The sequence below is a fragment of the Coffea arabica genome, chromosome 7e (assembly GCF_036785885.1).
Source record: "Coffea arabica cultivar ET-39 chromosome 7e, Coffea Arabica ET-39 HiFi, whole genome shotgun sequence".
NCBI classification, from domain to species: domain Eukaryota; kingdom Viridiplantae; phylum Streptophyta; class Magnoliopsida; order Gentianales; family Rubiaceae; genus Coffea; species Coffea arabica.
In genome coordinates this window covers 23,349,257-23,361,552 of record NC_092323.1, presented here as the reverse complement: position 1 = coordinate 23,361,552, position 12,296 = coordinate 23,349,257, and the positions used below count along the sequence as shown (strand labels likewise).

At 35.3% G+C, this 12,296-nt stretch overlaps 1 protein-coding gene and 1 pseudogene across 1 annotated transcript; both read left to right on the top strand.

Moving 5' to 3' along the window:
- Nucleotides 1–595: 595 nt before the first annotated feature.
- LOC113700744 (uncharacterized) lies at nt 596–3,180 on the top strand. Its single transcript, XM_027221195.2, has 2 exons — nt 596–1,933; nt 2,461–3,180. The coding sequence occupies exons 1-2, from the start codon at nt 596–598 to the stop codon at nt 3,178–3,180; spliced, it is 2,058 nt and encodes a 685-aa protein (XP_027076996.2).
- Nucleotides 3,181–4,440: 1,260 nt separating this feature from the next.
- Nucleotides 4,441–12,080, top strand: LOC113700743 (UTP--glucose-1-phosphate uridylyltransferase-like; annotated as a pseudogene).
- Nucleotides 12,081–12,296: the final 216 nt, after the last annotated feature.

The following is a 12,296-nucleotide window of genomic DNA, read 5'->3' as shown; positions in this document are numbered from 1 at the left end:
GAATCTCGTTTGCACAGGGAGGTCAAATTGGAATTGGAGCGGTCTACGCGAGACAATCCCGAACTTGCGACCTTGGAGGTTGGACTTAAGCGCGCCCGTGTGGAACAAACTAAGAGTCTTCTGCCAGAAATTTATTCATTGAACCACTTTTTACTCTTTTTCTTGTCATATTTCTACAATCAACACCAATTGCTAAATATGAGTAGAATCAATCCAATAATATAATATTTGACCAAAACTATAAGAAAGTATTCACAAATTTGTTAACTAATTTGTATCCTATCAATTACCATCACATCTCATTAAATCCTACATCCTAAATCCTACAATCATATCACTCATTCCCAAAGTCATAAATCCTACATCCCTTAAGCAGTATAGACCAATCAGCCTCTGCTCTACTGTGTACAAAATCATAGCCAAAATTCTCGCTAATAGACTCAAGCAGGTTCTTCACCACTGCATTAGTAAAAATCAGTCTGCCTTCATTCCTGGAAGGCAAATTCTTGATAATATCATGCTCTCTCATGAGTTCATTCATTATCTTAATAACAAAAGGCTAGGCAAAGATGGTTTTATGGCTGTGAAATTAGACATGTCTAAGGCTTATGACAGAGTTGAATGGAGGTTTTTGGATGCTGTGATGAACAAAATGGGATTCAATGATCGATGGAGGAGGTGGATCATGGAGTGCATGTCAACAGTCAATTACTCTTTCACGATCAATGGCGAAATTAGAGAATATGTGACCCCCCAGAGAGGAATTAGGCAAGGTGATCCGTTGTCACTATACCTGTTTCTCTTATGTTCAGAAGGACTCTCTAGTTTACTCCACACAGCAACGGAGGAGAAAAGGATAATGGGTCTAAAAATCAGTAGACTTGGTCCTACTGTGTCCCATTTATTTTTTGCGGATGACTCGCTGATATTTTGCAAAGCCGACCCAAAGAATGCAACTGAACTGAGAAGGATTCTACATGTGTATGAAAAGGGTACTGGACAGATGATTAACTTGGAGAAGTCCTCAGTTCTCTTTAGTAAAAATGTGGATCAGCAACTACAACTGGTTACTTCTCAAGCTCTAGGAGACATTCAGATAGTTAACAAAGGGAGATATTTGGGGCTTCCAATGGTAGTTACTCGATCCAAAAATCAGTTATTTGGGTACATTAAGGATAATATCCAACACAGGCTACAAAGGTGGAAAAATAAGTTGTTGAGTGCAGCTGGGAAAGAGGTAATGCTTAAAGCAGTAGCTCTAGCCTTGCCAACATATACTATGTCATGTTTCAAGCTTCCTAAAAGGCTGCGTAAGGATATAAACTCCATAATGGCTAATTATTGGTGGGGAGAGGCAAATGGAAGAAACAAAATGCATTGGAGCTCTTGGAGTAACATTGCACTGGACAGGAAATTTGGAGGACTAGGATTTAAAGATTTAGAGGCCTTTAATATAGCTTTACTAGGCAAGCAAGTGTGGAGATTACTCACTCAACCAAACTTGCTTGTTAGTAAAGTGCTTAAAGCTCGATACTTTCCTAAGGAGTCCATTTTCAACTGCAAGGTTCCTGCAAATGCTTCGTGGACCTGGAAAGGATTGATGGGGACAAGGAAGTTTATGGAGGGAGGAATTCGGAGGAGGATTGGGAATGGAAAAAGTACCAATATATGGGGTGATTGCTGGATTCCAGATGCTCATCTTGACAAGGTGTCTTCAACTAAACCACAGGGAAGCGCGCTTCAAAAGGTTCATGACTTGATACATCAGCGAAAATGGAACCGACCCCTGATATTTGCGACTTTCAGCAATCAAGATGCAGGAAAAATTTTGAATATCCCCATCAGTTTGGGGGATAGAGAGGATTGTCACTACTGGATCCACAGAACTAATGGCATCTATACTGTGGGGTCAGCATATAGGAAGCTAACTCAGGTAAAAATGCACCACAATAACAAAGGTGGAATGGAGGAAGCTAGTACGAGCTGGAGCAATCAAAGCCAAGGAATCTGGAGGTATCTGTGGAAGCTCAAAGTTAAGCATAAAGTGAAGATCTTCCTATGGAAATGCCTACCAGTAAGGCATTTAATAGCGAGCAGGACAAAACAAGGTGACCCAATCTGCAGAGGGTGCTGCCGATCATTATTTAATTTCAATTTAAGACACTAAAATTGGAATACTTTTCGTTTGATTTCGAAAACTTTTGATAAGAACTCATAAGTCAAGTTTAATTCAAATTAATTATTTTGACTGACTGTTTTTACGTAAATTATAAGTAGAAAGGCCGTAGGAACTAGAATGAATAGTGCAGTAGCAATAAATGCAAGAATATTTACTTCCATAATCTAATCTTTTTTTTTCTTTCGCAATAACTCGGGATTTAATCCCATAGAGATGTTGAACATGTTTTGTTCCATTGCAGCTATGCCACACAAGTCTGAAGGTTAGCTCCCATCCAATAGGATGCAACTCTGGACCACCAAGGTTGTTTCAAGAAGTGGTGGACCACTGTGACAGAAGCCAAAGCTAGAACAGAAGGAAATGACCACCTATCATTAACAGCCAACATCCTCTGGCACATATGGAAAAACAGAAATGCAAGAGAGTTCGATGGTAAGCAAAGGCAGCCATGGAAAACGGTTCAGAAAGCTCAGGAAGAGTGGTTTGAGTTTAAGGAAGCTAATGACAAATCATCAACACGGAGTATAGAAGAAACAGGAACTAGGCAGTCACAAGTGCAGCTACAAGAACAACGTCACAATTCAGTGACACTGAGGCTAGCAATACAGGTGCGAAAGGTCACTTCTCAACTTGGAATTGGGATCACATGCGCTGGGAATATTCAACAGCAGGCTCAAGGGTGGGCGCTACACGACAGAAGCTCAGGAAATCATCTCATTGATGAATTAGAAGCTATCAAATTACTGCTCAGTAAAGCTGCTGTCTACCAGTTCGAAAATATTGAGGTGCGGTTGGACAACAAACGAGTTTTTCATCTCATTCAGCATGCCAAAACGCAGGACATGCGTGTCACAACGCTGCTCGAGGATATTCTCACTTTGAAGGCCTTGTTTCGAATGTGCTCTATTTGCCTAGTTAATGGAGATAATAATCATTTAAGTAATAGGATTAGCGCTTATGCGTTGAATATTATTCAAGATGAGGAATTTGTGATTCCTTAGTGTCATTGTGCACTGGTTGTACTTAGTTATCGAGCCTTTGCTTGATTTTGTAAAGTTTATATTATGTTATAAAATCACTTATCGTTTCGGAAGAAAAAAAAATTACCCTCACATCTGAACTGGACTTGTCCTCAAGCACTAGAACAGCTAATCAAGCACTACTAAGTAATTGAGTTCAAATAATGACTATTACTCAAATCATCTATTGTCAAAGTATAATTAAACAAATGTCAAGCATTAATGGCTAATCTCCAATAGATATCTCTCCGGTTAGCTTTTAAAACCAAGGATTTTTCCAATTTCCGACTAACTATTTGATAAGAGTTTATTTTACGTATTTTTAAGTGCATTTTATTAGTTAAATTTGAGTTGATTATTTAGTTTTATAAATAAAATAAAGAGGTTTTTGGTAAAATTATATATTTTTGGTAAAAGTGGATAATATTGCATTTTTAGTGATTTTAATGGTAAAACCTTCATTTTTATGCAGGAATGATGACTCAATCACCAAAGGATGGCAAATGAGGTGAAAAATAGAGATTTGGTGATGAAATTAAGTGGTGAAAAGAAAAATGAAGTGAAAAACGTTCAAATGAAGAATTGCACTTCAAGTCAGTTTTGACACTCTTCAGTATTTTGACCATATCTGGAGCTACACTTATCGGATTGAGGTGATCTTTATACCATTTTAAAGCTAAGAAATAGACCTACAATTCGTATGAAGACATCGAAATCCATTTCTGCCATCTTCATGGGCAAAACGTTGGAATACAGAAGCTACATTCTGTGGTCGGAAGTTAAAACAGAGGTTTGAACAGGTGACAGTATTTCGATCATATCTCAGGGTACCAAGCTCCGATTTGGATGATTCTTGAAGCATTGGAAAGCTAACTCAAAGGGCTACAACTTTTGTGTTTTGCACAAAAGCTAGTTCGGCCTGCATCATGGAGAAAATTGCAGTTGAAATAAGGCCAGAGTGAAAACGCAAGTAGACAAAACGCGAGTTATGCCGCGTTTTGTGTAGGCGCGTTTTATAGCCGAAATTCTGCAATTTGACTCAGTCAATTCTCTTGTGTTCATACCACTTTCCAGCTATAAGATGCAAGGGAATTCGGTGCACATGCTTCTGCAATAAAAGAGAAGACCAAATGAGTGTGGACAAAAGGAAACATCATATCTTTGACTTCTTTTTACAAAATCTGAGTGGAGGAAATTATGAAGTGAGAGGAATGGAATTTCTACCACCTTTTATGCAGAAATATGGGGAGAGGTCTGGGATCCATTCGTAGCTTAGCTTCTTACAGAAAAACATATTCTCTCTACCTAGGACTTGCAAGGGGCAATTGGGATTTTATCTTGTAATCATCTAAGTTCAAGACAAAGGAGATTTTTGGAAGGCTTCACCATATCTTGGCTAAGACTTTCTTTACTCTGTTTGTATTTGTAATTCATGATGATTTACATTAATGAAGTTATGAGTGTTTTATCATTCATGAGTAGCTAATTTTCTTTATCTAGGGAGTAGATGAAGCTTATGGCCAAATGATATGAAGTGATTGTTATTCATTCTTGTTATGTCTTGTATTAACTTATCTACTTGTGTATGTTGGATTACTTGTTGTTGCTTGATCACCAATAGCAGGTTTATAGTTATTTTTATTCATTGAGAAATGGTAAAAATAATGGAATGACACAAGTAGAACTTGAGTTGTATATTCATGAGAATCGAAATACGTTCAAGTGGATGAAATCTGCATTTCATGTGTGAATAAGAACAGATTTAGTATTTACCAAGAGATTAGGACAAACTAATCTGTTTTAACCCATTATTATCATGAGAATGTGATTTTGGTATTTCTGGAAATGAATCCTTGGTTAAACAAGAGCAGTAACAAGTGTTGAATTAATTCATTTTAGATCTTTTGTGTCATAAGTGGAATCTACATCCCTAGATCTTAATATTTAGTGAATTCTACTCCCCTTGAGATATTGCATTTATCTATTTAAGAATTTTTGTAGTTGAATTAAAATCTGAAGTTTCTGCTCAAATTAATTGTGAGTCTAAATAATAGAGTAAATTAGTATCTAATAATTGTTTTAAATTGCTCCTCGTGGGATCGACCCGATACACATCTCGTACTACAATTGCGACCTGTATACTTGCAGTCCAACGGGTGTAAATTCGGAATTAAACTTGCACTTAAAGTAAAAACCCGTCACTAATCTAAGAATATAAAATACTCAACCAGCAGTCATCAGCAAAATGGTTCAACTATTAAGCAAGATCTCAACATTAAAACTGTTGGATTAGTGGGCTAACATAATCATTCACATACTCTTATATTCATATACACTTTTCCATGTTGCCCACACTTGGGTTTTCTTTTCTTTTTTGGGGAAATGCTTAGTTCTTACTCATTCAAATCTTTTGATGCGAACTCCAACATCTACCAAATGAAAAAATCCGGTTACTCAACTCTCATCGCTCAAGGACCACCTACTCATAATTATCATCACTTTTTGACGCGAAAATTGACACTTTTGGTGAAGACCCCTGGTTATTAGACAACGATAACTAGTGGAGTACAACTAAATATTGATCATAAATAAGCACAAAAAAAAAATTAAAGAAGCACAATCTTGCTTCATTTCCCAAACATAGAGAACTAAGATTAATAGTTGAACCAATTTACATAAAAAAATGCTAGAAAAAATATTTACAATATCTAGAAAAGTTAACCAAAAATTGCAAAAGCCACAAAATCTCAAGTATTCACCAGAGAGACACCCTTAGATCTTGCCACGTCATACTTAACACATAAGCACATAAAACCTTAACAATAATCACATTTGAGAATCTAGCCATCGTTTATCAGGGATAACTACAAAAATGCACAAAAATTGGATAAAATTCGAAAAGTCAAACAAAAATTCCAACAAAAATGGCATAAAATGCCATAATGGTTACACTTTCAATTTACCAATATACTACCCCCCACACCTATTCCTTACATTGTCTCCAATGTAAAAAATAAAGAACAAAAAAAGGAAAGGGGATAATGAAACTTTCCTGAACAAAGAGGAGGGTATCGCACTGTTAAGGATGTGAAGCAAAAGGTGGGGTGAATCTAATAGACTGAAAGTAGCTGCCAAATTCTTCAATCATTTTAGACACGTACATGTCTAGAACATAAGGAGTCTTTTGGTAAAAAATTTTCAATTTGTCAATTTTAACGTGATTCATAGACATAGGCATGTCTTATCGACCATGTGGTACTTCTATTTCCTTAATTCAATCTTGCAGAAATCTTAAACCACTTGATCAGTAACAAGAACGAATGCTGCATGGAGGTAACAAAAGAGACTTTAGACTTTTGCTTCTATGTGTCTAAATATTTCTCCTATAGTCTTATCCCTTGTGTTTGGCAGGTCACCCCAAAAACATTGGTTGATGTTAAAGGTGGTACACTTATTTCTTATGAAGGAAGAGTGCAAGTATGTATTCCTCCCTATAGCTTGCATAGAAAAAGAGAAAAGGAAAAGAAAAGGTGATAGCATCTGACTTACATAGAAAGACCATTTTTCTACTGCAGTATGTTGCAACAGTAAACTTGAATTTTGTTGTTCACTATATGTTTTTCTCTTGCAACCATATTTTGGTTGTAAGTTGTAGGTAGCTTGATACGTCCATCTACTTCTGTTTTATTACTTTTATCGCTTGGTGTAAAAGCTACTCTAACAAAATTAACTGGTGGTGGAAAGACCACAAATTTAATCAAGTTGGCACTATAAAAGTTACAAGGCTAGCTGTTGCTGGTAAAGCATTGCTTTTTATATCTAACAATGACTTAAGTTGTCAAATGTACTTATGAGAAAATTGGAATAGCTATTGAAACTTGGTCTATTTGTAAAATTTTGACAAGATTGATAAACATGTTGTATCATTTACATGGTATTTTTCTTACTTGTCTTTTGCTCAATGCTTTAAACAATGCCATGAGATAGATAGATGTATTCAATGATGCACTGGAATGTTTTGTATTTCATGCTTAATAGTTGCTATTAATTCATTTTCTGTCTTTTGTTCCAGCTCCTGGAAATTGCTCAAGTTCCAGATGAACATGTGAGATTCAATTTCTTCTGGTTTCTTTACCTTTTAGTGAAATGCTTTTAGCTGTTGGCATACTACAAGCATCCTTGTGCAATTTAAACATTGTCTCTTTAAATAACTATTTCTTCAAAAGAAGTTCCTAGGATCGATGTATGTATAGGTATAAGCATGTTACATATAACCAGCTAGGTTAATGAGTAAGATTGTTTACTTAATGTGAAGTTAGATGCATTGACCTATTTAGGCAACTAAACAAAGGGTACCTAGAATCAGCCCATTCTTGATGTAACATCTTTTCCTTGGGTTACACAATTTCATAGACATCATTTTGATATTAAAGGATTATTCTGCTCCTCTTTGTTTTATAGGTGAATGAATTCAAGTCGATTGAGAAGTTCAAAATTTTCAATACCATCAACTTGTAAGTGTTATGCTTCTCATCTTAAGCTAAAATGTTATTTGCTTCATGCACTATGGAAAATGCAATGGAATGATATATTTTCTGCTATCATGCAAACGGTTGAGCTTGAAAACAATCAAAAGACTTGTACAAGAAAGTGCACTGAAGATGAAGATTATGCCAAATCCAAAGGTTCTATTTGTTAACTATCTATTCTGCATTCTGCCAATGTAACTGTTCTTCTATTAAATTTTGTCTGATTAACAGCAAGTAGATGGGGTGAAAGTTCTTCAACTTGAAACTGCTAATTGCGCTGCAATAAGGGTACATTAACCTTATCTCTTGATATTCATTTTAAACATCTTTATTTTCCATTTCTTTTCGTTTAGGTTTATCAGTAAAGCATTTCACATTGTGCTGTCTCCTCTCTACCAACAACCGAAAGTAAGAAGTATAATCATTTACTTTCGCCCCCCACCGCCAATCAGTTCTTTGATCGTGCTATTGGCATCAATGTTACTCGATCTTGATTTCTCCCAGTAAAGGCAATTTTTGATCTGCTTCTCGTCTAGGTGAATTTTTGGTTCATATATGGCATTCTGTTTTGAATACTATATGAATTGTTGTTTATTCATGCATGTAACCTTTATAGTCTAACCTTTACACTTTGTCTGATGACGGCTATGTGGTCCGCAATGTGGCTAGGAAAAATCCAACTAACCCAGCTATTGAATTGGTACCTGAATTTAAGAAGGTTGAGATTTTAATCCCTCTATCTTTCTCTGCAGGTTGAATTGTTTATATTGCTAATTGTGTTTTTCAACTTTTTAGGTCGGCGACTTCTTAAGTCGTTTTAAGTCTATTCCCAGTATTGTTGAACTAGATAGCCTGAAGATGAGTGCCGATGTGTGGTTTGGATCTGACATCACCTCGAAGGTAATACAAACTACCTACCTGTCTCCCTATTACTCTGTCTCCGAAGCTTTATGGATATATCAGTCCTTGAAGATTTGCTTGTGACATGTGGCAATTTGTGGTTGTACAGTGTGGTTTGTTATTTCTTATTTAGTGTCTATATGGAAAATGCACTAAGTTCTTATTTTCTCCTTTTTTTTCTTCTTGTATTAAGGGGAAAGTGACAATAACTGCAATACCTGGAACCAAGTTAGAAATTCTTGACAGAGCTGTAATTGCTAATAAAGCAATATATGCACATCTAACTGCCTTAAAAATTCGATTCATCGATTTAAGAAAAAATTTGGTTCATTGTGCATAGCAATTTGGCTTAACATTCTCTCTCTATTGCCAGGTTATAAATGGACCTGAGGGTATTTAAGAGGTCTAATCCTCTGGAAGTGATGCACAGTGCTGGAGTATTTTAATAAAATAGTTAAATTTCCAATTAAAGGTGTAAGTTACAAGGAGAATAAATTAGAAAATAATTTTGAAATTTATTGGTGTTTAAATGATTTTTGACTAAATACTAGTTTTGGGGGCCACGCTAGTCCTAGGTTTGTGTTTAGTACATATAATTTTGGTGTTATTTATGAGAAGAGTGTTGCATGGTAATACTGATGCAGTGGCGTGGTAGGGCTTAGTTATTATGGAAAAATTGTTATTTATTAATCTTTATTGTAACGTTTATTGAAAGAATTGAATAGAGTGCCAGCTGCTTGTCTGGATATGTAGTGATTTGAGATACATGGCGTGTCAACTGAAGGTGGTTGTAATTCTTGCATGATTGCCAAGTATTTTTAGTTTGTATGACACTTGTATGTTTATAGGTGTCAGTTGTAGTGTGTTTGCATGGAGATAGCATGTGAGTATTTCTACTTTGTAGCAATATTTTTGCTATTATAAATGTGTGTGTTTAGTTTGGAGCTTTCGGGATTGCAAAGGCAAAATAGTTTGTCTATAGAGATGTACTTGTAGACTTGGAAGTCAGTTTCTGCTCTTTTTTTTATTTTACTTTGTGGTTTATTGTTATAGAACAAGATATAATATCTATTAGTCAGCTGAACGATGGGTTTCGCGGTTGGGTTGTTCGGGTTGTTCTTGTTGAGAAAAGTTTTGTTCGTCGTAACGTTAATATGGGTCGACATTATCAGCGATATGTTTTTGCTGATCATTTGGTAATGATTAATTTTTTTATTTTTTATCGTTCTTTTGACACGTTATAATTTTGTTTATGAGTTATTTTTTTATAGGGTGATCGAATTCAAGCTATTGCGTATTTTGTATTGGAAATGAGATTGTTCGTCGGTTAATGGATAATTCAATAATGCTTGGCTCTGTTTCTTTTGAATTAACATTGACACAACATACTTTTATCGAGTGGGTTTATGGTGTAGCAGGATTGCCGATTAATAATCTTTATAATTTAACTCCGTTTGGGCATTTGCAGTCATTGAGGCATTCTCGAGATGCTATAATCACTATGATTTATATATTTTTTTATTTATTTACATGGAATCAGTTGCGAGGTAAATTTATTTTTATGTATTAACAATTATTATTTTTTTGTAGTTATTCTTGGTGTGGTGATTGAGGTGTTCCCATTGCATGTTTTTTTGTTCGGGGGTAGATACATGCGAGTTCAGGAACTTCTGTTGATGAATCAAGAGTATACAGTTTTTGGCATATTTTAATATGTAATATGTTGTTTTTTGACAAATTTTTTTAATAGAATGATGCTAGTGGCATTTGCGATCTGGGAAGAATTTATTGATACAGATAGAGCATATCTTGTGCAAATCGCACATGAACATTCTATTGTGCTGATTTGCAGGCCTAAAATTAGCCATTTTCATGTTAATAGATTTCTAAAATGATTTGCTAAATAACAGAATTGTTGTTCTTATATTTTGTTTGATGCATTTTTATTTTTTTAGGTCTTTCCTTGGCTACAGAAAGGAGGACTATTATCATGTATGATGTGGGCATTCCTGAGGCTAATGAATTGAGGAGCTGGTATGAGGGACTCGCAGGGGATGGACCAAATTGATGCATTGTGATAGCTTTAGTGGTTGTGTTTATTTTTAGTAGGCGAAGATGTTGTTGACTTAGTGTGTTGCTGGTGCATGGCAATGAGTTTTATGATTTATTCTAAAATAGTTTCTAAATTGTTTATGTAGGTTTGCAGTTGGCTTTGGAGAGGAAGATTGTATATAAAGTGGTTTTTGTTTGTCTATTGTTTCAGTTATGTATTAGTTTGTACTTGGTGCAAACAAAGTTTAGATGTGACGATGAAGTAAAGTTGTACTATTTTCTTTTGTATTAATGATCTAATTTGTTGGTATGTATGTTTTTTGCTCAATTGTGTTTTGCCTTCTAAGATGATTTGCTATTTAAAAAATTAATGGTTATATTGCTATACATATTACAAAATCATTTGAAATTAGTTTAGTTTTTTTGATTGAATATTCAATGCTTATGAAAGGAGGACTAAACAATAATGTGTATGGTCACCAAGAGCGGTAATAGCTGGAAGCAGCATGCAAGTCAGCTAGCAAGCATATTTAGTTACTAAAATACGAATCTTAATAAAGATATAGCAAAGCATGAATAAAAGTGATATAAGAGGAGCAAAGGATAATGGTTTTGATGTAGATTTCATAGAACTAATAAACGTAGTTGTCTCCTGATGTCAAAACAGTTAATACAAAGCTGTCAAAGGGATTCATCGCTAAAAGTAGGAGACAAATTAGTGAGCAAGGACACAGAGCTACTAAGTTAGATTTCTTAATAGTATTTGGTGGGATTTAAAAGTAGTACGTAGATAATTGGCCGAAGTAGCATGCAAAAGAGATTTTATTTACATAAGTTTTTGTAGAGCAAAATCCGAGTTATCTTTGTGTTTGTTTAGTGCATTGGTGATATGTTACTTATGTCTTTTGTCGCTTAGTTGTAGTGTCAGCAGGCTGGATTATATGGCATTTTTCAAGCTGATGCAAGTCAGTTCTTTCTGCACCTGATGAAGGTTCAGAATGCTTTATAATATTGTCAGCTTTGACTGAGGATGATGTGCATTCATATGTTGAAGGATGATTGTGTGATGTTGAGGTTGTAGATGTGGAAGAGTCTAAAAGCAGATGCCGATCTGTTGCTGCCTGTGCTGGGATAGGCAAATAGGCAAGAATGATATATCATGGTGTTTGTGGAATGTCTGACTGCCTAGCAGTGTTTTGAACATGGATGTAGTATTGTTGGTTTTGGAGTCTTTTGTTGACGGCGTGTACATCAATAGGTCATTGCTGTGGAGCACATCAGGTTTGAATCGAACAGGTTAGTTGATGCTTATGAAATTAAAGTGAGGATAGTTTATGAAAGAATTGTACCTCTTTTTGCATGTCAATTATGGTCTGTGTAGAGCTTCCAAGCAATGATTGAGTTATTCATCCTTAGTTGTTACAGTCAGGATTGATGTGTCATCAAATAGCTGTGTTTCAAAGCGTAGTCTACATAATTTAAAGTTATGAAGAAAATAGTTGTAAGTTGTCTCTATGTATACATGGACTGATGAAATGATAAAATTTTGATGCGTTTATGGTTATATAAGCAAAGAATGTGCATTTTTTCTATTGACATTGTGGATGGGTAAAAGGA